Below are 26884 nucleotides of genomic sequence, written 5' to 3' on the forward strand. Positions count from 1 at the left end.
ATACTCATGGTCCTCACCGACGCTACCACTTCGTTGCTTTTTTATCGCGTCGCTTCAGACGACAGGCGAGCCTGACATCACGCCGTTGCCCGCGTTCATTTACCGATTTACCGCAAACGGTTTCGTTTTTTGTTTCTTTTTTCTTTTGCAGATTGTCTAAGTAATCGCGTCGCTGCGCTCAAGGGGTGTGAAAGTTCGAGCTTTAGCTCCAGCAAGGGACTCCGCGTGCGGCCCTGCATGCGCTGTACAGCAAAGTAGCAAAGTTTCATTCTGCAACATTAGCCAATTTATTAGGTCATTCCAGTATGCCGCTGTGTTTTAGCCTTAAACTTTGTGCAGGTTTATTAATATTGCAAGACCGTTTTATCGTAATTTTGAGTATCTGTTTGCCTTGAAGGGCACTGCCACAGGCATATGAAGTTGTAAATAAAGCTTCTCCCGCTGGTTCTAGTGGCGGTATATTTAGACTTTGTGGCAAGCTTTTACCAGTATTTGGGGAGGGTACTGTTATATGTTTAGTATATAGCCTTCCTCATAAAGAACAAAGCCTCACAACGATTCCATTTATATTACCATAGCTGCAGTGTAGCAAAAGTTAAAGGTTGTCTCAAAATGCAAATACGTTTTTCTCAGTGCTGTTTCTGGACACTGCACTCAGCCTTACTGTGCTTTTTCTCTACATTGTCACCGAGCGACAATGACAAATTTAGCATCACTGCAGTCATGTTGAAAAGATCAGGGGGTGATCCAACACTTACATCACTCTATCGAGATTTTTTTCAAATTGTCATTAAAATAATATTGCATGTCAAAAAATTTTGCTGATTTCCTAATGGAATACACTACCTTGGCTATGGGTAATGGTGATAGTTTCAGTTTTAGTTGACATATTCAAAATCCAAAGACAGTTTTGGATTTACCAAAATACCAAAATTTACCAAAATGGATACCAAAATAACCGCGCAGCGGAGCAGTTATTTTGGTATCATTCAAAAGCTGCATGCTTCTGCTTTCTGCTTCTGGCAGGAAATGGTTCTCAGTCTGGCAACAGTGAAGCTGTACCACTGCAAAAAAAAAAAAAAAAAAGCCTAAAATTTCTCGCACCATTGATGTTTTCGCACTCCGTGGGGCAAATCTTGCCTCCCGATACGCCGGGAACCATAGATTGCTGCACAAAAGAGCCTCGTTCGGCATTTTGCCCCTGCTATTGCGTTTCTCCGCTGCAATGTCTGGTTTGAAAACACAAGTTTCGAACGGCTCATGCCTTCCGTAAAAGATGAAAACAGTAGCCTCGCAAGGAGCCATTGGACCAACCAGCACTGGCAATGATTGGCCCCAGTGCAGTGCACGTACAGAAGGATTGGTGGCTTGTGCTGCGGCAGTGCCCCTCTTGGTGCCAAAGAAAATGTGGCGTCGACACGCCACTTCCCAAAGCCGAAAAATGGTACTTCTCTACGTGCAAGATCAGTGAAGGCTTTCTTCGATGCCTGCTACCCACCGCAAGCAATTCTTTTGGGGGGACTTCAAAGAAGCACCGGGGACCATTCACTGCTCTAAGCCTCCTAGTCGTGAGTGAGTGAGTGAAAACTTTATTGAATATTTCAAGGGTTTCGCGGTTGTGAAGTCTCCGTCGTCTTCTCTGGCGCTGGCGACTTGAGACTTCTCGTCAGCAAGGATGGGCCCCTATTCCAAGGCTCCACTGAGCCGTGCTGCATCAGTCGCGTGCTGCACTAAGGCCCTTTGGGTCGCGAGCTCGCCGCTGGTGAGCCAACTCTCCCATTGCTCCGCACTCGGGTCTTCGTGTTGGTGGAACGCTTTGTTGCGTTCGCATTCCCACGTGATATGATAAAGTGTAGGTGTGGCATCGCACCAAGGGCAGGTGGCTCTGTATTGTGTCGGGAACATTTTATTAAGTATGTGTAGGTTAGGAAAGGAGTTGGTCTGTAATCTGCGCCAGCCGGTCGCTTCCTCCTTTGTTAGGGCTTTGTGTGGTGGTGGATATCTAATTCTAGCTCCCCTATGCAAGTGCAAGATCTCTGCGTATCCCCCCTCGCAAGCCTGTAGGCGGAGCTCCGGAGCATTTGACTGCCCTGCTCGGAATGCGTAACCTCGAGCTAGGCTGTCTGCTCTTTCGTTCCCCCCTATGCCCGTGTGGCCCGGGATCCAGATTAGGTTATGCCTGGGTTTCTTCTCGGCGGAGGTTGCCCCGCTGAGTATTTTAAGGGCTGTTCTGCTGATCCTGCCGCTCATGTAGTTCCTGCACGTCTCCTTCGAGTCCGTCAGTATGTTGAGAGATCGGCCCGTTCTGTAGCCTTCTGCTGCCGCCAGCGCGACGGCAATTTCTTCGGCCTCCGCTGTGCCGGCGACCTTTGCCGTGGCACACGTGATCATGTTTCTTTCCTTGTTTACCACTACCGGCTACGCGTTCTCTCTCGCGCGGATATACGGCAGCGTCCGTGTATACGGTGTTGTCTAACTGGGCTAGCGTTCTCTCAACGTACTCGGCCCTCGCTTTTCGTCTGTTTTCGTGAAGATTGGGGTCCATGTTTTTCGGCAATGGTCCCACGTTAATGGTTTTCCTAAGGTGGTCTGGTACGTCCGCATATCTGTCTACCAGTCCGCTCGTGTCCCGACCCAACCTTCTTAGGAGCGCTCGTCCCGTGGGGGTGCCTCTGAGTCTCATGATTTGCGTTCCCAGCAGAGCTTCGGCGAGCTCGCTGAAGGTGTTGCTGATGCCTAGCTGGAGCAACTTTTCGTTCGACGTGTGCTTGGGTAGGTGCAGAGCAGTCCTGTACGCCTTCCTGAGAATGATGTCGGCTTGCTCTCTTTCCGCCTTGGTCGTCGCGGGGTACGGCAGGGAGTACGTGACTCGGCTGACAATTAGGCTGTTAACTAGCTTGAGAGTGTCTTCTTTTCTCATTCCATATCTCTTTTGGGAGACTCTATCGATCATACGGCCCACCTGCTCTGCCGCCTTACTCAGCAGGCTGATGGTGTGGCTGCATTTCCGGCTTCCTTGCAACCACATGCCCAGGATCTTTATCATGTTCTTTTCCGGGATGTTCTGTCCCTCGAGAACGACCTCCAGTGTCGCTTGGGTGGGATGCTTGCCGACCCTGAGGAGTTCCGACTTCTCCGTCGAGCATCTTAGGCTCCTCTCTCTGGTGTAAGTTTCTACGCAAGTTGCCGCTTCCTGTAGTTTTTCTTGCTTCTCCCCGAGTGATCCTTGGGTGACCCATATCGTGATGTCATCGGCGTACATCGCGTGTTGGATGCCCTGGATCTTCTTGAGCCGTCTTGCAAGTCCAATCATTGCCACGTTGAAGAGGACGGGCGACATGACGGATCCTTGGGGTGTGCCTTTGCACGGCGTGGGGAAGACGTCGCTTCTCAGCTCGCCCAGCCCCACGGTCGCCGTTCTGTCGCTCAGGAAAGCTCTGACGTAATCGTGCGTTCTCCTCCCGCAGTTGGTGTTGTTGATGCCTTCCATGATGGCCGCGTGGCTTACGTTGTCGAAAGCCCCCTTTATGTCGAGGGCCATGACGACGTTTTCGCCCGCCTTCGGCATCACCTCGAGCACTTCTTCCTTGAGTTGGAGCAGCACGTCTTGCGTAGAGAGGTTGGCTCTGAACCCGTACATGCTGTCCGGGTACCATTGTTCGTTTTCCAGGTGCGACTGGATTCTTTTCGTGATCACTTTCTCGTACAGCTTGCCCAGGCACGACGTTAGCGATATCGTCCTGAGGTTCTCGATCTGCAGCTTTTTGCCTGGCTCCGGAATCATCACGACGACGGCGTGTTTCCACTCCGCCGGCACTCTTCCCTCTTGCCAGAGCTTGTTGAGGTAGGTCGTAAGCTGATCTATCGCCTCGTCACTGAGGTTCCTTATTAGCGAGTTCCGGATCTTGTCCGCCCCCGCCGCCGTGTTCTTCGTGGCCGATCTTATCGCCTCGACGACCTCCTCTCTCGTGATGGGTCGGTCCATGGCCGGGTTCTCCTCGCCACGGTATTCTTCTCGGTAGCTCTCGACCTGATCTTTGCCGTGAACGACCTGCTCGAACGTGTGCTGTAGTTGCTGAAAACTTTGAGCTAGCAATGGAAAAGAGATTGATTGTGGTTATACGCCTGGAGGCTTCTAAACATAAGCTCTGTTGAAATTTAAGCTTCTATAACAATAAACAAACTGAGCTTTTTTTTTTTTTAACTACTGCACATACTGTTGCTCACGACATCTCCAGGTCTAGCTCTCGTATGTGAGCAATTATTGTTGCATTTTGACCTAGAACGTTTCCTCTTACAAATTTAACTAAATTTTAACAATTCCACATAAAAATATTTCACACTTTAATAGCTGTATTTGACGAGTCTATAGCATCTATGCGAGGGAAGCAAAAATTAAAAGAATAGTATGGTTGCGCTCAATGGCTCTTGTAGAACACGTAGACTTCAGATTTTAACAATTTTTGATAACTGAGTTATTAAAAACTTGGGCACAGTGATTGGTCATATATTAATGAATATTTCTATATTGACACATGATGGGTAAAAATATTGCATATTTGTGTTCAGCAGACAAAAGCACATCAGATGCGCTGTTTTCATCCATGTACAATAAAAATCGCCAAAATTAGTTTAAACCCTTAAGCTACTCTTCCCTCTTCTTTCTTCAGAAAAGGGCACCAGGACACGGTCACAGAGCGCCGCTGCAGAGTCCAAGCGCTACATTGAGAGACGGCAGCAAAAGGCTCACAGTAAGCACCTTTTGTTGCGCTGCTGTTGTGACTTGCATTGAGGTGTCCTGCAAAATTTGCTCCCTCACATTCAGGCAAAAGCCAGCCTCAGCCGCCTGCTGACCCGTACCGTCCACCGCGGATAAGCTTCAAGCGAGCCAGGGTCAGCTGGGACGAAACGTCTAGCATCAGTGAGGAAGGTACGTTAACGGGGTGAATCTTGCCATATGCAGTTGTACTGGGCTTTATGTAGTTTGCTTGCTACGTGTCAAACTAGACTGCACGCATGATGGAAGCTATTTGTTTTGAACTCTCGAATTTTCGGATAATTCAAATCATGTGACTTGGTCTAGCCAAGCTCTATAGAAGTGTACATGTTTAAAAAAAAGCCCATCAATTCGAATCCCTGTTGGTTCTGCCAAGGATAATTCGAACTGCACACCACGCCTTGGTCGTCTGGTGCCCAGCACAGGGTTTAAGGTACAGAACACTGAAATTCAGCCATCAAATTTTTTCTGCGATTAGCAAGATTGTTGTCTAAAATGTTTTGGTAGAAACACTGTAGAAAATTTTTACTGAGAATTTTTTTATCAGTGCATGCGCCAGTTTTTACCTAGCCCGATGTTGGAAACCACGAGCAGTGACTACGATGACGACTGGTGGTCGACAGAAAAGACGTACCGAAAACAAATATAAATTTCACTTGCGGGACTGTAATTAGTAGAAATTTTTTGCGTAGGGTAGCGTCCTTTTCATTTTCCACACTTTAGGCTGTTATGACATAACTTATGTATCGCTGACAAAAGTTTTAGTGTGCACTGTCATCGCATCATCCACAGAATTCAAAACACAGCGGCGCCATCTAGTGACAAAGGCTGAAAGCATGCCCCTCGCGATGCGAAAGGAGGGAGGATTATTTTAAGGATGCACTGGAGAGAGTGCAAGACGTAATATATCATGAAAAGCACTCCTAGAGGAAAAAATAATGCGCACTTAGGAAAATCAGCGATATTTTGTTGAGATGTCATGTGAGGTACTACAGTGAAAATAATAGCGTTTCTCCTCAAGAAAGCGCCTTAGTTATTTTTATGCGATTTTCAATGGCAAATTAAAATGGTAAAGCCATTATAGTGCTCGATCTGCACTATATGAGGCTAGATCTTTCCATTTTTACCATAATCTCGTGACATATTTTGGCCAGTGTTCTGTCCCTTTAAAGAAATATCCCTGCAATAGGGCGGCCAAGTCATGGGGCTAAAGCACTCCCAGAACAGGAAAGGGAGGTACAACCACATAAAACAAAAGCGGTGCCATAATAGACACTGCGGCTGTGGTGGCAGCTACCTCCTCTCTGTCCCACGGGACCGCCAGAATTTGCAACTACAGTAGAAGCTGAGTGATTTGACCCTGTTTACAGTCGCCGACCGATTTTTCGGGCCCTCAAGAGGCCGAGATTGCGTCTGGAAAATTGAGCATTCTGAAAAAACGAATTCACGGGAAAGAAACGTCACTTTATTTAGCGAGCGCCTTGAAAAAGTGACTCAATAGGCCTCTGCGGGCCGCTATGTTGCCGTACAAGTAAGTCTGCTTGCACATCAGCAAGGGTGACTTTCTTGCTGTACACAGCCGAAAGCACCATCAGAGTTCGGGTTAGTTCAATGCTAGTTGGCAGCACAGCCTCTGCCTCCTCACTGTCTGAGCCCGAGTCATCACTTTCAAGCACATGACGAACAATTTCGTCGTCGGTGAGTTCAGCACAGTTCGATCTCGCTGTCAGCGTTAGCAAACTGCTCCAGCACCACTTTCACGGGAACGGCTCCTGCAGCGTGCAAGTGCTCGATGAGGTCAGCAGACGAAGACGGCTGATGGGATTCACTGGCGCTATCATCGGATGACAACGGCACTTCATCTCTGATCGCGAAACCAGCGTGGCGGAAGCAATTCTGCAGTGTCTCCTTGGTCATCGCCTTCCATGCATCGGAAATCATGGCGAGTGCAGACAAGTCGACACTGCAGTTTTTGCCGCTGTCCACGCATAACACCATGCGACTAAGCACGCGTCACCGATAAAGGTGCATGAGTGTCCGGTAGTTGACACGGCGATGTAAACAGCACAACAGACAACACGTGAATGGCGACCGCGCGACTGAAGACTGCACGGCGGCAGCACCTTGGCAGCAAGACAGAGCTGGCACTGGCAGGACGGTGCAGCATGCGGTGCCTGTTATCAAGGCTATATCAGATATGCAAGGTTTCGATCGGACAATATGACACATGGGTTTGAGGTTGCAGAAAACCAAAATGGCAGCAGCGTTGTTCACGTTATCGGTAGCTCTTGAGTCTCGAATCGAAAGAAAAAGTCCGGAAAATCGAACGAGAAGGATTTCAAACGTCCGAAATTTTAATCGTTGTTATACATTGACTCTATGGAGTGCGTGGCAGTGCCATGGCAAGGTCCGAATTTTCAGGCAGGGGGCGTCCGAAATATCAGCCGGCGACTGTATTTGGATATCTGGATAATTCAAGCTCTTGACACATTCCCATGGCAAACAATCTCTCAAGGCTGTGGTTCAGATGGACGTTAGGAGTAGCGTGCCAGTCAGTTGCTGCTGAAGGCATCCAGGTACAATTGGCATTGTAAGCAATCGAAAAAATAGCGCATCTCAAACCTGAACTGCAGGTGTGATGATGATCCATTTATTTAATGTCTCAGCTCCAAGACAGTGGGGGTAGCTATTGACTGTGCATCAGCTAGCCAGCATCGTCCAGCTGTGCATTTTCCTTGCTTCCACTCGCATGGTTCTTCCATTGCACTAAATCTGTGCCAAAACTACGCTATTCATGTGCTGTTTGTGCGTTGTGTGGTGAAGCGTACTCACATGCGACGCAGCCGCTTGTGAGAAGTCACCACCACATTGCACCGTAGAGGATGCGGGGAACAGAAATGCGAAACAGTTGTCATTGCCTTGTTCTCACACCAAAAGCCAGCGACCATTTCCCAATCTTTCACCAAATACATATAGTGTGATGTAACTGGTTCTTGGGGCGATTCAACAATTCATACCTCGAATAGTTTTAATAATTTTTCTGGTCCCTTAAAGGTTGAATGAACGAGCTTTTACTGTAGTTTCAGCCCAGTCACTCAACCTAGCATGATATTTTCTGTGTCATGGCATCTGCTTCCAGCCTCGTTCACATTCCCTACCACACAGGTATCAGCGTTGGGCACATTCCCTACCCCACTAGTATCAGCGTTGTGCATGCCTTGGCAGATGTGGAGGCAACTGCTGCTGCAGTCAAATTACTAACATGATTGGGGAAGGTTACTCTGAATATATACACTAGGTGATTTCGCCTGCCCTTTTTCTTCTTTTTTTTTTCTGTTAAGCATTGTTTTGAGCCTCTGTGTAAAGAAAAATTGCAGACCTTTCTCGGACTTCGTCTTTACTCCGGTTTAGCTTTAGCAGAGCATTCTAAGTGCATGTACTGCGAGAGGGAACATGGTTGGGCCCTGAATTAAATGCGAACCACTTTTGGTTATGTGTTTCAGGTCTTACATCAAGGGCGTCGTCGCGGCGCTCCAGCCAAGACCTCCCACTTGACTTCAAGGCCTGTGATGAGATCCTCCAGGCTCTTGTGCATGACCAAAACTCTTGGCCTTTCCACTGCGCTGTCAGTCGACGGGTGAGTCCAATGGCTGCACTGCCTTTTGCGTTTCTGATAGGAGTGCCCTGTGTGTTAGACATTTCTCATGTTTCAGGCGTTCACCATGCAGTCCTGTTTGTCTTTTCGTTTATGCTGGCTAGAACAGCTGCAGCTTTCTGCGACCAATCAGTGAATGTGCGGCGTTTATTTCCCATTCAGTCGTTACTCGCGGAGACTTCAAGCTCCGAGCTGATGCTGTGCTCTGGTGCACGTTCACCCCACAAGTCATCTTCAGTCCCGTCTAAACTGTTTGCACGGCTTGCCTTGAAAAGCATGCCTTTTGTTGCTGGTGTTCTTCAACGCATCCTTCTGGTTGCACCATCTTCGGGCACACTTTTTCTGCACTCTGTCCACCGCATGCTTGCCGTGTTCGAGGGCAAGTTCCACTGCTTGCCCATCGTGCTAGAATGGCAACACTAGACGGTAATCCACGAAAAATAAAGTAGAGGGTACACAAGAGCCGCAACTATGGCGTGCAACCACGCCAACCACGCTACCACTATTCACGTCCCTTTGACAGTCGCAAAACAAAGCCAGGGTGGCTAGGGCTAGTGATACCGATGCCGATATGGATTGCATAAGCTCACGGCAGAGGGGAAAATGATGATGATGATGGGGCTTGCAACTTCAGGTGCCATCTGTGGGCGGCATCTGGAAGCTCCTGTGTGTGTGCATCTTGAAGGCTATTTCCACGTGGGTCTTGGAAAGTTTTGGTATGGCCCTTGCACGGATTTCCTTTTAAAAGGAAATAGAGACTGTGGCCCATACAAGTGTGTGGCCCTTACATGTGTTCATACGGTACTTAGATTTTTTCTTGTTTTGCAGATAGAACATTCTTAGAAATAAAAACAGATTAACAAAATTTTGATTTGGTTGGTATTTACCTGATAATTTGCCTTATTTGTGTTATACAAAAATTCGACATAAAACAAAATTGTAAAATGTCCTCTTTTTTTTTTTTGCCATTGCACTGGAGAGAGTGCAGAATGTAATAAAAGATGATTATCATTCCTGAAAGGAAAAAAGAATACAGTTTACATAAGAAAACCAGTGGCATTTTCCCCAGATGTGGTCACTTGGAGCACTACAGTGATACTGACAGCCTTTTGCTGCAAGAGGTCACTTCAGTTGGTTTTATGAATTTTCAGTGCAAAATTAGTTAGAATATTTGGATATCACTATGTAAGGCATATTTCTGCCATAATCTCATGACATCTTTTGGTCAGTGTTCTGGCCCTTTAGCCACAAGGTTTTACTGTACAGTGTCGTCCCCTTTTAAGGTGAACATGCAAGCGAATGGTCGCTCTCTGTCTAACATAGCCGTATGTTAAAGCAAAGAGGCACAGGTGCAAAACAGTTTGTCTCACATTTTCTTCATGAGAAATTAACATAGCCGTATGTTAAAGCAAAGAGGCACAGGTGCAAAACAGTTTGTTTCACATTTTCTTCATGAGAAATTGGGAATTTTGGGGAAAAAATTAAGAACCGCCTTCAATAAGTGTGTATTTATTCACTGAAAAGCGCCATCAGATAATGAGTTTAGGTTTATGAGACCATTCGTATGCAAGCTATGCCCCAAGTCGGGTATGTGCAAATTACATTCTAACCCAGTTATAACGAAGTCGGCTGGAATTGGAAATCGCTTCGCTTTATTCTCTATTTCGTTCTGCTCTGAACTCCCAAGATGCATCCGTATTGTGTCAACAGCTGTGATGGCCGCTGCGGAGGTCATTGGCTTAGGGGCAGAATCACTGTCGTCACAGTGACTTTTGGAGGTGCTATCCGCCCCTTTCATGATGCTCCCTGCAACTTCGTCAATCATAAAGTCCTCCGTGGCAACAAGTTCGGCAGCAGCGAAAATGAAGTCCGTGTGGTATAGACCTAGAGGCACAAAGTCCATCTCGCTAGCGGACTCCCATAGCTGTTTTAAGCAGGCTGCCGCGGCGTCACCATCAGCTGTTGCAGCGATGTCAACCAGGGCAGCTTCGTCCTCGGCAAAGCCGTGTCTGCGCTGCTGCTTCGGGGGAAGCCAGGTTTCTTAAAGCAGTGAGCGATAGTCAAGGGCTTCATATCCCTCCAGGCTCCTCTTGCAAAATAAATGGCCTTCACCAAAGGGACCATCTCGGCCACGGGGGAGCGAGCATCGATCAGAAGGCACTCGCTCAATGACTCTGCGCCGATAGTGGATCTTGAAGTTAGCAATAACTCCCTGGTCCATAGGTGGCAACTCGGCAGTAGTTGTTGGGGGCAGGAACAAAATCTTTACAGTGGTTAAGTGTGCATTGACGTGATGCGCAGTGCAGTTGTTTGTCGAAGTCGGCGAGCCACTTGCCAACAATGTTTCTCGTCATCTATGCTTTCTTATTGCTTACGTAAGTCACTGGCATTTGTCTGTATTGGCCGCGAGAATCTTTGATGGTAGCAGTTGAAAGAACAAACTAGTTTTGTCTGCGTTGTAATATTTTTGTCGGAATACGCAAGAGTCCAATCACGATGCTTGGCCGTCCTCTGCTGAAGCGATTCCTCATCAACGGACGCTGCCTTCCCGGTGATTTCTTACGTGTAATGTTGTGCCGCTCCTTGAATTTCTGCAGCCACCTATTTCACAGCTGGAAGTCATTGTGACCGAGAGCTTCACCAGCATGATGGGCCCACTGAGTGGGATGTTTTTTGATCGGGCATCCAAGAACTACCTGTAAAGTGTGGCTTCTGCATAGGCATACGTAGGGCACCAGATCCTCTTTCGGTCCCCGCTGCCAACATCGTCATCGATCTTGCTGTCATTCTTGATTATCATTGAGAGTGCGGACTGTGTGACTTCATACTTCTGTACAATAGCACTCTTCACGTTTCGGCGATGCCACGCTTTGTCTTAAAAGCCAACACTTTTCTCTTGCCCGTTAAGGTGCTGGGACTTGCGAGACTCGATATTGCCGAGAAATCGAAGGGTGGTGTCCTAGAAATGGGGTAACCGAGTACAGTAGAACCCTGTTGTTACGTTCCTTACTGCTGCGTTTTCCCGGCTGTTACGTCGCTTTCATCCGGTCCCGGCATTGCTCCCGTAGGATCGAATGTATTGAGATCCTCGTTGTTATGTTGTAGCTGTGAAAATGTTCCCGCATGATACGTCGCAACTGGTCACCGCGAACCTGCCTGAGGCAACACGCACCGACCACCCATTTTGACTTTTGAAGAGTCTTGGCTAGGCTTGGCTATGGAACTAACTTCAAGAAGCCGCATGCGAGTTGGAGAGGCCGCCACTAGATGGCCATCTGCCTCATGAACGTCGGCTAGGTGGCGTGCACCGCCACCACCCGATTCAAAGGGTTCAGCTTTATCCATCCATCTGTCGAACCAGTCCACGACAAAGCCGGTCGTGAACCAATCGAACTAACCCTTGTCCTTTGTATCCGATGATCGTGATCTGACGTTCTTCGATGGTGTCGCGCAAGTGGAAGGCACTTTCCCTCCAGGAAAAGCTGGACGCACTCAACGCTGTCGACAGGCAGCCAGCGCGGAAAAGAATTGATATTGCCAAAGACCCTATTCTTTGGTTGTGGGTGTATGCTACTAAAAAAACTGCATGCATGCTTTGGTTCTGCAAAGTACCGACTCACTTGTTTAGTTCGTGGCTATGTTGAGAAACAATTCTGACGCTTAGCATTTGGTTCATTTCCTTGATATCCAGCTTAAGTCTCCTACACAACAGATGCCTTGTCAAACTCGTCAAACATGTCGAACATAGAAGGTGCTTCGAAACATTAAGCCAAACATGCGCACCCTTACCCTTTTTTTTGTGTGTGTGGGCTCTGCAATGGCACAGGTTAACTTCCTGGAGTAAAACAGGTTGCTAGCAGTTGCTCGGCAATTTTCGCATGATGTTAAGTTGTTAAGATCATCTTTTGACCGAGGAAGTGTGATTTGTGGACGTTGGCATGGGTGCTGTTCCCCTGAGCTGCTTTTCCACACGATTTCCATGAAGCCAATGTACTAGTAATGATTTAGCACAAAACATACACCAGACAAAGGAAAGAAATATACAGGATGAAACACTGGCACTCATGTTTCTTTTGTCTGGTGCATGTTTTGCACTACATGATAATATTAAAATGGCTGATAAACAACTAGCCCATCAGTACCTTTCCATGAAGCCTTTCAGAAATTATTTGTGCATTCATTTAATGTGAAGTTTTTGTGTGATGATAAGCTGGTAATAGGGTTAGGCATTTTAGGGTTAACTGTGATTAGATAAAGGCACCTCAGCCGTGGCTTCATGCGAAGCACATTGGCCTAGTGATAACGGCCAGATGGCATTTTACCGGCAATACTAATGCACATATTTTGCCTGGGACTGAGTCGGTCATGCGGTTGTGTCACTGCAAGAAAACATGATTCAGGTCGCAGCACCTCTTTAGCACAGCATAATGTTTCCTCCTTTCTGGTGTGACTGGACAAGGCAGAGGAGCATGGTGCAGTGCCGCAGCGCTCTGTGCGTGCAGTTCCAGGCACAGTGTGACACTTTCATTGCCAGTACAGAGTGTCTCGGGAAGTTACCTTGTGCTAGCTCTCAGCATAATATACCTTGCGGCTTAAATTATGAACGCAAATTGCCTATCACTGTTCTTCGTCTTCTTTACACATTACATAAGATCCATCTTAATACATGCAGGGTACCTAGTTAATCTGTTCTGGAGGAGCTATTCTTTTTCTTCCTGCCCTCCATTTTTAGTAGCCTTTATATTTTCTCCTGGGCTGTATGACCCTTGTGTACTTACTATAATCACGCCGTTGCGTCTGTCATAGCCTTATACCGCTGCTATACGGGCACTTCGGATCGCGATCGGCAACGGTTGTGATTGAAGTTTCAAGTGCGGTCGAGATGGACCGTGCTACACGCACCCACTCGATTCCAATTGACAAGTTAGATCACTGCACGAGAGATGACGATGTAACATAGTAATCATGTTAATCAGTTTGATAATATATATATATTTATATATAGAGAGAGAAATGCAGGCCAATGACTTTGGCAGCATATTGCACCTTGGTTGCACATTCCATTGATGGTCTGACATTCTGTGATGGCAGAAACGTTGGCTGGCAGTAGAGAGATCTGTGTTTGATCATGTGTCTCGTTTCTGTGTTTGTTCCCTTTATTCCTGTACTCTACTTGTGCTCAAGCTGTGGAATGTGTGTGAGTCTGTGCTACATATGCACGTTTTCCTATCATGCCGTTCTGCCAGCGATGAGTAACATTTCGCCAGTAGGCAAGGTACCAGGCAACTAGCACATGTGGAAACTGGGAAGCCTATTCAAACCCACCCATTTGGTTGCCGCTGCCAAAACTCACATGTGGTAATGAGAGTATGAAAATAGCTTTGCAGTAAAATTATAGATTTATATACAAAGTTAATTACTTTAAAATTGTATGTGTTTCATAATAAATCATTTGAGAACCCTGTACTTTCAGTTGGTATATTTGATTAATGGCTGCGATCGAGGGTGGCAATGACAGCTCGACTGCTGTAGAGGCAGTAGAGCAGAAGCGTGGCCGATCGTGATTCAGATTTGCATCGAGCTCGATATTGATAGATTTGATCACTATCAAAAGTGCCCATGCGACAGGCATATCATTCGCTTTGGGATGTCCATAAACAATGAAGTCTTTTGTAGACAGCACTGACTGAAATGAATGCGGTGGATGTTGCTATACGTTGCTCGTTCTAAACATGCTTGCACTTGTTCCTGGGTATTTAGTTTGGTGACTAATTGTGTGCAGTCTTGGCAGTCATTAAATAACTGCATATTTTTAGTGTACACCTCAGTTTGCAGCAACCACCTTTTTCTCTTTGCATGGCAGGATGTTCCTGACTACTATGATGTGATCCGGAAGCCGATGGATCTTGGCAAGATCCGGGGCAAGCTGAGCGGCATGGAGTACCGCGCCACGAGGGAATTCGTCGCCGACATCTACCTCATCTTCCAGAACTGCGGCGTCTACAACAGGCCGGGCTCACTAGAGTACACGTCTGGCATGTCCCTGCTGGCCACATTCGAACGCCTCCTCTCCCACCACGGGCTGGGAAAGTTTCCCCACCCACCGTGCTTCGAGGAGGATGCGCCTGGCAGCAAGAGGACGTCGAAGCGCGCGGTCAAGAGGCTCTGTTGTGACAGCGACAGTGAGGAAGGTCATAGTGCTGGTGAAAGGCGGGGAGCAACAAACAGTCCAACCAAAAACGCTGCCTCGACATCGTCGACATCAGCTAGGAACAGCAGCAGTGGTGGTAACAGTAAACGTCGTACACGCTGATTCATCTGCCCATGCTTTTGTCGGTTTCTTCGAAATTGCTGCATGCTGTCCCTTCCTCTTTCCCCACCTCACTCGCACACAATCATCTTGTACAGTGAAACCTCTCTTTGTTTTGTCTTTTGTTATTGATGAAATTGAACTCCATTGATTTGATTACGCATGCTTGATTAAACATGATTGAATGTGAATTGTTGGCAGGTTTCAAAAAGTATGTTGGCTTTAATTGCTAGCAGAAAGGCCTTTAGGAGCTCTCATTTTTTTTTCATGCAGACATCTGCATTTCGTTTGAAGCAAAATGTTGAGAATACTTAAAACCGACAGATGTGGGCGCAGAAGGCATGGGCAGTGGGCCAGATGCTAAGTAGTGCTGAACTGTTGCTGTCCCTTGTTTCCGGTGATCACCAGTATATCTTGACATTTTTTTGTGAAATGCTCCACAAACTTTGTTTTTGCACTGTGTTTATTCAAAGCGCGACTCTGTCTCTTGCCGAGTCGAATTAATGTTTACCATGAGGAGTGAAAGAGCAACAAGACATTATTTGGAACTGGTTTTTTAACCTTGCATTGCCTGTCTTTCTTGGCCTCGTGCTCCTGCAGTTCCCATGCTTGCTTTGTGCCACCTTGTAATGCAGTTTCAACGAGTCTTTGCATTGTTATGCTCATCCCAGTTATTTTGAATGTATGCGCCATCCTTTCTAAATGCCCGTCATATCGCATGTAGGATTTGCAGTTATATAAACACTTATTTTTTTTCTTTCACTTCCTGCTGTCTTTCTGTTCAGGCTGCAGAATGTATGTCTTGTTGAAACTTTCAATTTCTGTGGGTAATCACTTCTGCTTCTGGTATTGGTGACTGCCATTATTGCTGTACCAATGCTTCATGCACTAGCTCTGGATGAGTAATGCTTAGGGGCAAGACTGATGCTGCTTCAGCATCACTGAAAGGTTTACAATTGCTCCGCACATTTTTGTGTTGGGCTCATGGCACGGATGTGCGAGCACATAACCCCACGTGATTGCCTGCTGCTGGATGTCTCTGTTTTATGTTCTAAGAGGCAAGGTATTGAGAGCACTGGGAATGGTAAGTTCGTTTGCAAGTTGCAGTGCTCTTGGTATTTGGGGAAGCTCGTATATTGTTAGCAATGTAAGTATTAGGACTGAAGGCTTTCTATACCGCATGGAAACTAGGAGGTAGCGGATGGCACTTCAGCAGGCATACCAGTGTTTTCTTGCAAACTGTGTGCTTGTGCACGTTGAAAAGAGGTGAACTGAATTAGCAAATGTTGCATACCTAGCTATTTGTAGTGCCCTTCCTGTCGTAAAGGACTCTGGACATGCAACAATAAAAACTAACAATATTTAAAAACGAATGGCTTTTCTTATGTGCTGATGAAGGCTTTATTTATTTTTTTTTTTCTGGGTATGAAGGCTTGCTTCATACAGGAAGAAGTGTTCTATCAAATCAGAGCTCTGCAGTTACTTGAGGTGGAGCACTGGAGTTCTTGCTCTCTGAGGAAATAATGTAATTGCAAGTTGGAAGTGTTATAGAAATAGAATGCTTGCACTGTTTCATTTAATGGAACTAGACTTCCTTGTAACAATGTGTCGAGGCACATCTGCGTCAATATTGTGGGTAGGTGGTAATGCCCTTTAATGATGCAAGTGTACAGCACACATTTAAAATGACACTGAAGGCACTGATAGATTCAGAAAGTCTTGTATTGCTTGCTGTATATAGTCTTGTGAGCTCTTGCCTGCAGTGCTCTTGTACTGACCATTCGAGGTAGCTTGCACAGGCTTCCGTGAACGTGGCACTTCAGATGCTATACAAGGTTTTCCAAACCACCAAATTAGCACTTGATGTTCATATGATGCAGTATTCTGGGAATCTGTTGAATGGTCATCTTTTGCACACTTTCATTAACTGGGTGTCATCACTTGGAAGCCACTGGCTTTTATATGCCCCTTATTTAATGCTGTTATGTGCATGAATTCTGTGCAAGCCAGCCTTCAGATTTCCGGTGTGCTCTTGCTTGGTATGTGTGCAGATCCGGAGGCAGTGACGACTAGCTCCCGCCGTGTACACTTGCCGCCACCGTTCCGAATAGTGAAATAAAAATGGAACGCATTGTTTGTGCGAGATTTCAAGTGAAGGGTGCATATTCTTGAAAAACATGGGCATGAGATCCATAGCAGTGTATGAAGGTGTCACTTCGTGAAAGCAGCACTTGCAGCAACCTTTCCAAGTACTTGACAAGGTGCCATGTTTGTTCATTGTAGAATTCGCGGAGGATGTGTGTGCTAGCCTGACACAAAACATGCCTTGGAATTCGTGACTTGCTTCTGCAGCCCTGGTTTCTTCGCAGTGCTGGGCGAAATGAGTGTGTGTTTCATTGCTAGCATACATCTAGAACTCTCGCAAGGCAGTTGACGATGTGATCAAGTGCAACAGTGGTGAGCACCTTTCTGATTGTGATACCTTTTGAATGGATGAGTTCTCTTTGCAATGAAGAGCTTTTAAACTAGTGGCAGTTAAGTTAGCACTATCAACACTGATGATTAGTCTGTGTGTGGTATTCTTGAGGTCTTGGAGTAACTGATGGCTTTTGGTACTGCGAATTGACCACTTAGTGGTCCCATGAAAGGTCTTTCCTGCAGGCTACTGCATGTACAAAGGCCAGCTATTAATACAGGCCAATTGCGCATTACGACCGACTACACCTTAGGTTCCCACGAGCTGCATTCTGTGACTAGCGAAGACACCAGGTGACAATTCACGTCGGTCATGGCATAGAGCGCTCGCGAAGCATGGGCCCGCACCATAATGAAGGGCACTGGCTGTTTCCACATGCTGCAAGTTGATGCAGGTCACTAAGCCGCAGCCAGCATCGTTCGCGTCCACTAATACGGCCATGTAGCTGCAACGCAACGGCACAGGGAAGAACCTAGCCGTTCGTCTTGATGACGCCTACAAGGCGGGGGCAGAAGAAGGCTTGGGTGTTCACTTCGCGCCACAAGAGACGCATGTCCCGCGGTCCCAGTTCATGCGAGGTGACACGGCCTTCGCGTGTGAACGCACAGCTGGCTCTGGCCAGAGTCACTCGCGGCTTCAGCGTGATGCCCGGGTGCTCGAGGATGCGCAGGCCGGCCTTTAGCCGACAGAAGCCGGTCACGTAGGCGTCCTCGATGAAGAAGGTCGGCGTCGCCTGGGATGCCTCGTACAGCCGTCGCGCCGTGGACTGAGAGAAGGCGTAGGCGAACCCGCCACAGTAGCGGGGAAACAGCTCTCCAGGCAGCTGGTCGCGGGGCACGCAGTACTTGAGGTAGCGGCTGGGTAGCGGGCCTTCACCGTGCCTCAGGATGCGGCGGACAGGGTTTGAGTGGCACAGAATGGCATCCTCCATGGCCGGCCCGTCCAGTGCTGCGAGGATAAGGCAGGTCGTTTTGGAACCAGTGACAGCTTACTGACTCGATCACGCACCATAAGGTAAGGACTCTTCATTCACGCCTGCTAAATGTTTTTCGTGCACCTTAGTTTCTTTGAAGGACGCCCGTCATGTCATCATGATGCATGACAAAATAATAAAAACAGCGACGGTTCAAATGACGTTTCAGTTCACATAGGAGCCTTGCCGGCCTTGTTCTCACTGATGACGAGACAAATTTTTATTCTACAATGCCCCAAGGGCACCAGCGTGAAAGATTGCATGGGGTGGGGACACGTGATAAATTAGCCTGAATAACATTTCTTAAAGCACAGCGCCTGGGTGCCAAAAATAAGATGAATGTAACGTTTCGGTTCCCATTTGATCGTATCTTCGGCACCTCTTTCGTCACTGCCGTCTGCCCGATTCACAACACTACAGTGTTCTGTAACAACGGACCGATAATTGGTTTGGTTTGCAGGGTTTAACGTCCCAAAGCGACTGGGACTATGTAACGCTGTAGTGGAGGACTCGAACTTTCGACCACCTGGGGTTCTTTGACGTGCACTGATATCGCACAGTACACGGGCGCCTTGTTTTCCAGTACTAAAAATAGAGGCCGCTTCGGCCAGGATTCGATGTCGCACATAATACACAAGATAATATGTCAAATGTACTTCCCTTTTGTACATTAGACCTGATGCTGTTGAGCCTCTCATATGCGTTATTGTAAATTTTGAACTTTCTAGAGCAGCTGCCCTAGCTAAACTATCCAGTGGAGCTAAAAACTGCTCGGCATTCCTTGAGATTATTAAATTTAATGTTGCAGAAGCAGCAGTTCTGTAGCATTTTTCAATAAACATTTCATGCGGCGAAAGTGCGTTCGGCTTCTTAATTGATTTTGATTGCTTTCCAATTCTGCTTGTCATTTTCATTTGATGTTTCTCCATGGCAGCGACCTTTCGAGATCTTCCCTACGAGTGGGAGGTTTAGTAGGCAGTGTGACACCACGCTGGCTCTTCGTGACAACCCCTCTAAAGCTAACGCATTAACAGTTTGACGCGACTAGGCAAGCCGAACAATGGTCTGTTTTGTGCGCCGTTCTTTTAATCATGCAATGCTTTTAGCTCCCGTTGTCGGCGGCCTTGAGATGACTGAGCCACCATCGAGAGCGAGCATTCGCGTACCGAACGAGATTTTTAACGAGACGAGTTTTTGAAGCTTCGCCTCGCCTCCTCCCGAAGAATTGCGACACCGATCGTCGGTTCGAAGCGCTTTCGCTAATTCGGAATCGAGTCTGTCACTGCGGTGCTGCAGCTCATGGCATTTCCCTTTTTAGACGACACTCGGAGAGCATCTGCATTATATAGACCAGCGTCTCTTTGTGACCGCGTACGCTTCTGCATCGTTCTGCATTCAACACCGTCACAGCTGCTTAAGCCGAGCAATGCAGCCTGATAAAAGGAGGGGTAGTTGTGGCAAACATTTATGGACACGCATACGTGTAGGAGGTTAGCATCAGCTTTACAAGTACTGGGTAGGGAACCCCTGCAGTGTGGTCGGCCGCCGACCGAGCTCTCCCTGACCAAAGCCATGTTGGGCCTGCAGGTGAGAGCAGCCGAGCAGGGTCGCCTCCCAGTCCTACCGGGTTGGGTCGGGGTAAGAGGGAAAGCAGGATTGGAGGGGCAGGCCGCACATATGTGGTAGAGGTCCGAAGACACCAAACCACAGTTCGGGTCAACGTTGGTGCGGGCAGCATCAAAATGTTTGAGCTGCCGGGCGCAGCAGTGTATTGATATAGAGGTGGAGTAAGGGCCGCTCATCCGCCTTTGAAAAGGCCTTTACGTGGGCGGGGTAAAGGGGCTGTGGCAGGAATTAAGCGTGTTGCGGAAAGCGATCGCTTTGCAAATTGTACGTCGCAGCTGAGGACTACTTGCTCGCCCCTGCCTGCAACGTGCTATGCCTGTAACCATTTCATGCTTAGAGCTACTCGGTCAGTTACGGGGGATCGATGCAGTAAGTCGCTGGCGCCAACAATAGTTACTATTTGAAAAGCAAATGCATTGCCTTTCTAATGAGCTAAACCTTGTTTTCCTATTTTAGCAGAAGGCCCGCAGCAATCGCGCAAAACACTGAAAAAAATTAACGGCGGTCAGTCTCCTAATCGCGATTTGTCGAGGTCAAGGTGCGCTGCAAGGTGAAAAGACGGCCTGGATGGTAAAGGGCCGGTGGCAGTCAGGTGATCAAATGGTAGTCGCCCATGGCATTGCTTACGCATTGGTTATAGTTTAGCTTCACCCGAGCTCGGCAAAGGCTTCTAATGATAACACCAAAACCAGCGGAAAAAGACGCGTTCACAAGAAGTACACAGGAAACGGCGTCTTGTGTATTTATCCTCGTGAACGCGTCTTCGATACATGTTTCAATAGGACATCGGCTGAATTCCTCCTGCGAGCCTAGTAGCCCTTTCACACTAAATGCTGAGAGCGGCCGCGCAAGCGTAGACCGCAACGTTAAGGGCAACATCGGGATCCGGTTAAAAAGAAGAAAAAAACTATGCTTTTTAAAATATTATGTAGAAGTACTTGAACAAATACCAGGATCGAAATGATAATATAGGTTTAGACCCGACACAGTTCCGAACACAGCCACAAAACATATCGTGTGGGAAAGATGTGCTATATAGTGGAGGCTTACTGAGTTACACCTGGTGATCTAACGTACTCTGACATCTCACAGCACACAGACGCCTTTGTGTTTCGTCTCCATTCGGTCCAGAAGGTGCAGGAGAATTGCTGAAACCTTGTTATACGAGCGAAATCAAGTCAGCGTTCGTGTCTGTTCACGTTAGCTTTCCAGCGTGCAGAATATGGCGCAGCGAGGCTGTGGAGGCTGCGGCTGCGCAACTCTGACGTCACGCGCGGCGCACCTGTTGCTCGGCGCATGCGTAATAGCGGTTCCGGCTTTCGCTTAAAAATAGTTGCGACTTGGGTAAGCCCGGTTATGCAAGTGAAAGCTTTGTTATGATATATGCTGTGAATCGCTGCTTATGTAGGCCTTAGCCTAGTTTACAGAGCGGAAGCTCGATTAAGCATGGTCATACATGGTTTAACTCCTCGATGATTGCGAACTTCAAGGACAGCGTCTCAAAGCTATTCAGGCTACGAGACGACTTAGTGGAGGACTCAGCAAATTTCGACCACCTGGGGTTCTTCAACACACCGGCGCCTTGCATTTCGCCTCTGTCGAAAAGCGGCCGCCGCTGCCAGGATTCGATCCCGCATCCTTGGACAGAAATCGAGCGCTCTATCAACTTACACCACTACGGCGGGAGAGAAAGGGTCGGCAGGGGACTGGAAGGCTGTGAGGCATTGTGTCAGACATTGTTTTGTATTTCTGGATATATATATGTCGGTACGATTAATGTTCTGCGGGCATCAGCAGAAGCGGGCGGCGCCGACGCGTATTGCCGTTCCCTGAAAACTGCAGCAACGGTACTGCCGGATGCGCGACTCAAAAATGAAACACAACTTTACGTCTTGTTCGAGCATAAAGCGCAGTGCAGAAACTGAAATTCAGTATTAATAAAGTAGTCGTCTGTATTAAGATTACATACTGTAAAAAGGTTAATACATTGGTGGCGTCCGTCGCGCCATCTTTGTAACGTTGAATAAGTAAACTTTAACATCGGAGCGGCGTAATTCCACTGACCTGCAGCACTTGATCTGGACCTGTCCTGGCATGGCTGCCTCCGCGCCCGCTACACATCTGTTCACCACATTCAGACTTAGGAAGACTGGACAGCCCCCAATACCAACGCCAAGCGCAAGCTTGTAGTGCCCTGCTAGACTTCACTCCGGAGTCTGGCGCCCTCAACCTCACCTAACCCACCCCCTTCCCTTCAGGTCATCCTCATGAATAAAGGTTTATGAATGAATGAACGGCGTAATTCCGCTCAACGATGGCGCGACGGATGCAACTGGATTGATCAGAGGATTGCTGCAAGCAATTTTAATCTAGCAAAATATTTTATTGTGTATGCATATTAGTTTTTGTACTGCATTATATACTCAACAAAACATATAGCTTTATTGGCTTCCTTTTTTGTTGTGTTTCATTTTCTTAGTGACGCGCCCGGCACATTCGTTGCTGCAGTCTTCGGGGAATGGCATGGAGGGAGCAAGTTTGCTTCCTCCATGGGGAATGGCAATACGCGGCGCCGGCTCTTCGCACCGCACCCAAGGTCAAATTTAGTACTCCGATCACTTTTGAAGCGTTGTTTGGCCGCCTTCGAGGACGCAGGGCATTTTCTGAAATCGCACTATCCATTAAGTTTCGCCACATTGGTTCTCACTTTGAGGAGAAGCTTAAACATCGTTGCTTTAATCAATTATTGCATCGCCACTCTAAATGCCAGCGCTTAAGTACCTTGCACGCTTTGTGTACAGGCGTCATGCACTGAAATCCTTGAAGGCCGTGAAAGTGTGAAAACGGCTAAGCCAAATAGTCGGTAATTTCTTGAGCAAGTCACATGGATGTCTATAATTGATCTGGAAGCTTCTCCAGGTACTACTAACCACTCAGGAGGTTGGGCACGTGGATGAAAATGTCGTCGTCCGTTTTGAGCGCGAACGCGGCGCCAGCGCATTTGGTGACGAACCACTTGAGACCCATGACGGACTTGAGCGCCAGGTTACCGAATACCTCCGCGAAATCCTCCTGCACAATGTCGCCATAGGCGTAGCTCTCGGCCAGCAGGTCCTGGGACGTGGCGGGGTCCGCCGGGTCAGCCAGCAAGAACACGACGCGGAAGTTGAGCGCCCTCTGCAAAGACTTCTGGCCCCACGTGTCTCTTATGGCTTGGCGTCGCTCAGCTCCGTTCCTGGAATTGGAGGCAACGAGCACGACCAGCAGCGGCGGCCTCTCGCCATCGGCGCAGATCTGTGAGTTGTCCAGTAGATAGGAGAAGTTATGCGGGTTGACGGCGACACCCTTGTGGACCGTCACGTTGTCCGGCATCACGACCCAGCGCGGCGGACCAGTCCACAGGGCGTTGTTGCCACCTTTGTGGTGTTGACTGATGGACGCAGGAGCGGGTCTGGACACCAGCAGCAGGAACAGCACCAGGGAGCCAAGTGCACTGGCGCAGATCTTGGCGGCGCCAAGCCTCGGCCACAGTCGGCGGCTCAGCGGCATCGGACGGCTCTCAGCTTGTCAGCATGTCATCCGCTGCATCCATCTGGCAAGGCAGTCCAGCGCTACGCAATAAAAAAATACGTGGGGATTTTCTTTATCAGCGCCTGAGTATGAGAGCTGTCTTTGCGAACACATGTATAGTGTAAACCGGTCTACACCTTTAAAGGCGAAAAACAGCGCACAGTTGGACACAAAACAGAGCACCGAAAGGAAAATAGAGAATTCCACTACTTGGATCACACTGCGCTTCTGATTAGTAATCGATGCAATGCTTGTTAACTTGCTTCTCCGTAGGTATGACGTGTGAAGGTGGCTGCTTTATTTGTTTGTTAGCTTTCTTAATTAAAACGAGTTGAAAGCATAGCCCTGGTGATGCTTTCTTTTTTTAGTCTAACAACTCGGCCAAACAGCTGCTTCGCTGCTTCACCCCTGCAACAACAGTAATTTTAGTGAGAACGGTGGTTCAACACTATAATTCACTCTGATCCCAAATTTTAGGTGGGGAGGTCGGGAGGTGGGGAGTGCTGAATGAGTTGATCTATAGACAAGCGTCAGCCCGTGACGTCAGCGGAGATGCGGTGGCGCTGGCGACAGCTGTGACTTTCGTGGTGTAGGCAAAAGCGCGGGCCGTCTGCATTGGATGCGCGGCTATTGCTGTGTTTTTGGGCATAATTCGCAATATTTCTACGAGCTGTGGTGCGGTTGATTGCGCCACGAGGCACAAAAAGCAAAATGGCACTTGTTTTAACATGTTTCTTGCGGTAGAATAAAGATGAGAGCGAAGGGCAGCGGCATTGAGCGCGACAAGTAGACTCTTCGGTGACGGATTGCCTTCGCGGCTAACATATATATGCGTTGCAGTTCTTCACCGAAACTAGATCAGTTCGTTTGCAACCCTTAATTATGATGATTGCTTTTCGGCGGCACGACGAATAGCGTAAGAACAAACGCCTGCAGCTCGTGCCCATTTTGATATGCTATTAAGTTGTAAGAAGTTCAGACGCGATATATTCCGTGTGCGTATGATCCCGCAGGGAAGCTGCACTGTGAGTTCTATTCACTTGCAGTGCTGCCCGTGCATATGTTCACACAGAAAGGACACAAACGCTGCTGTGAAGGTAATTGCAATTACTTTGAGCGCGGTCACTCCAGTACGATATTGCTGGCTATAACAGGCCCGGACCTGCAAAGTATAGCTTTTCTCTGTTTGTACTTTCACGAGTTTCAACCAGTCTCTTCATCACCGGTTCTATAGTAAACATTGTTATGATAAGATCCTGACGAACGAATTAAATATCCACGTACAATCTAGCTCTGATCGAGCAGGATATTTAAGCATATATGGTACATGGAGTTCAATGTCCCAAAGAGGAATCGACTATGAGGGGTGCAAAATAAGCAGAATAAGATGATGCGCATTTGAATAAAAAATTTCCATGTATATTAAAGCTCAGCAGATCACGCAAATTTCGCTGCGATCGTGGAGAACGTTTCATCTGCACTCATGCGTCTCTCCTATACAGCAAAGAGAACAAAATGAGAGCTTTCGTACTGGCATTCATGTACATATTAACCTGTGAATGACCTTGCTACATCTAAGATGAGATAGACGTTAACGTCTTTTTTATCGGGCAGGCGAAAGCAAGTTGGCAGTGTACTTTGCCAACATGTTAAAAAGATCTAAAAGATTGAGTTCTCCTTTTTAGATACGAAATTCTATGACTTAAGTTGCCGGTAAAGTGAGCTAGAAATGTGATTTCTAGTTTACTATATATAGTTGCCGATAATATTGTTCCTTAAGTGAAAGTGCTTGAAGCAGCTAGAAAGGCGCGCAGTCAAAAGAGTCGGCATTTGAAAACACACTTCGAGTCATTCACATCGTCGTCCTCCTTGCATGCGCTAGGAATAGGCCTGGGAGTTGAACAGGGTTGACTATTAGTCTTTCTTATACATTGCGTTTTCTCGATTTTATTTAACTTAATCACTCACGGCCGTCGCCTACGTACCGTAGCCGCGCTGTTGAGGCCACAGAGAAGGAAGCCAATGCAGCGCTCTTCGCCAAGTAATTCTAGCTGTAATCGACTGATAATGTGCGGAAATACTCTCCAGACATAAACCAAGCTGTTTCTACGTATAAGCGAAGCTTACGTATTAATATATTCGCACGCGCGAACTGGTTTCGAAGGCAGCGTCGCTTTGCGCAGTGTAGGCACGCCGCGCTTTTGCCTACACCCCTTGTCGCTGCCGATCGCAGCGCCACCTTTGTTTACAAACATGACGCTTGTCTATAGTGCCAGTATGGCCCTGGATACTGCTGAGATGCAAGCAGCCTTGCGGCCTTTTTCAGGAAACCTTCGTACACAGCGGCACACAATCTGGCGACGATTATTTATTCTGGTGTGCGCAGCTCGGTGCACAGCTTTATTTATTGCTTGCGTCGTCAAAGGCTTGTTGCAAAGTATACACATTAGCGTGATATATCTTCAAATACGAGGTTCTATATGCTGTCTTTATGCTCGGCGGATGTTCACATATATGATGAACATGGCGTATTCCGGTGCTCTACAGGCAGGCATATATGCTCGGTGAGCACCGTCGGATTTCGCCTCGGTTTGTCGCAGTGACCTTGACCTCATTAAACACACGTATCCACCGAAAGTGAGATATAAACAGCCTTCTTCGCCCCAATAACTAACTTAAAATAAGAGATATAAAAACGATGTTTGAACATGTCAAACACCAACTAGCCAAATTTGAAACCCTTTTGATGTTCAAAAGGCAACACGTGCAAAACGTTTGAAAGAAAAAAATGTGCTCATTTTACTTTTTGTCCGCATGCACTCGTACCTCCAGTTCGGCCCATATGGGTTCGTAAGCAGTTTTGAGTTTATGTGCACTTTTTAAGGCGAAAGCCTTTGTAGGCTCATGGTGAAAATTCCGCGATATGTGTCCGCTAGATGTCGCAATAGGTTCTGACGTCGATATAAATTCCCCGGTCTGGACGTCGCAATAAGTTCTCACGACGTCATGATTTCTCCTTTCGGGCAGTTAGGCCTAGTCTCTATATTAAAAAAAAAAAAAAAACAGGGCCACGTCATTCATGCATGTCGAGGAGAACATAAAGTCCCGAGATACCGATGTCGCCGACAACGAAGCGAAAGAAATGAGATAACAATACGCAAACAAGCAAGCTAGAAGAAAAAGAGAATAGGTAGATGGAAGAGGTAGAAGAGAAGAAGGAAGAAAGGCTTTCGCCATTACGCTCCTAAGAGTAGCCAAGTGCAATCCTGTATTTTTTTTTTCTGCATTTCGTCTCCATCGAAATGCAGCGGTCTCTGCCGGCATTCGATATGTGGTGTATAACTGCATATGAAGAGCCTGTCAAAAGTTCAAGTTCCCATGGTTCATGACGTCGGCAGCCCAGTCTGTGGTGATCTTTTGCCGAACCGGGTCCTCAGAGTGCATCAGGGTCTCGTGTTCTGGTTGCCAACAAGTGTTTTTTTTTTTTTTATTAGTGT

The 26884-nt window shown here is 47.5% G+C and overlaps 2 protein-coding genes across 3 annotated transcripts in view; one reads left to right on the forward strand and one right to left on the reverse strand.

Annotated features, from left to right (window-relative positions):
* Acf (ATP-dependent chromatin assembly factor large subunit) overlaps positions 1 to 16898 on the forward strand; it is a 76230-nt gene extending 59332 nt beyond the window's left edge. For both annotated transcript variants that reach the window (XM_084581806.1, XM_084581807.1), the window contains 4 exons: positions 4671 to 4751; positions 4826 to 4930; positions 8281 to 8414; positions 14296 to 16898. In XM_084581806.1, coding sequence (XP_084437932.1) covers positions 4671 to 4751; positions 4826 to 4930; positions 8281 to 8414; positions 14296 to 14745 — 770 coding nt within the window. In that variant the 3' untranslated portion in view covers positions 14746 to 16898. The remainder of the gene's footprint in view (positions 1 to 4670; positions 4752 to 4825; positions 4931 to 8280; positions 8415 to 14295) is intronic.
* LOC146175443 (beta-1,3-galactosyltransferase 1-like) overlaps positions 16132 to 26884 on the reverse strand; it is an 80073-nt gene continuing 69320 nt past the window's right edge. The window contains exons 2-3 of the mRNA XM_084581808.1: positions 22748 to 23428; positions 16132 to 18166 (exon numbers count right to left, since the gene is read on the reverse strand). Of these exons, the coding sequence (XP_084437934.1) occupies positions 17691 to 18166; positions 22748 to 23366 (1095 nt within the window). The 5' untranslated portion in view covers positions 23367 to 23428 and the 3' untranslated portion in view covers positions 16132 to 17690. The remainder of the gene's footprint in view (positions 18167 to 22747; positions 23429 to 26884) is intronic.

This window comes from Amblyomma maculatum, chromosome 10, assembly GCF_055883805.1.
Source record: "Amblyomma maculatum isolate TAMU_Amacu chromosome 10, ASM5588380v1, whole genome shotgun sequence".
Taxonomy (NCBI): Eukaryota; Metazoa; Arthropoda; class Arachnida; order Ixodida; family Ixodidae; genus Amblyomma; species Amblyomma maculatum.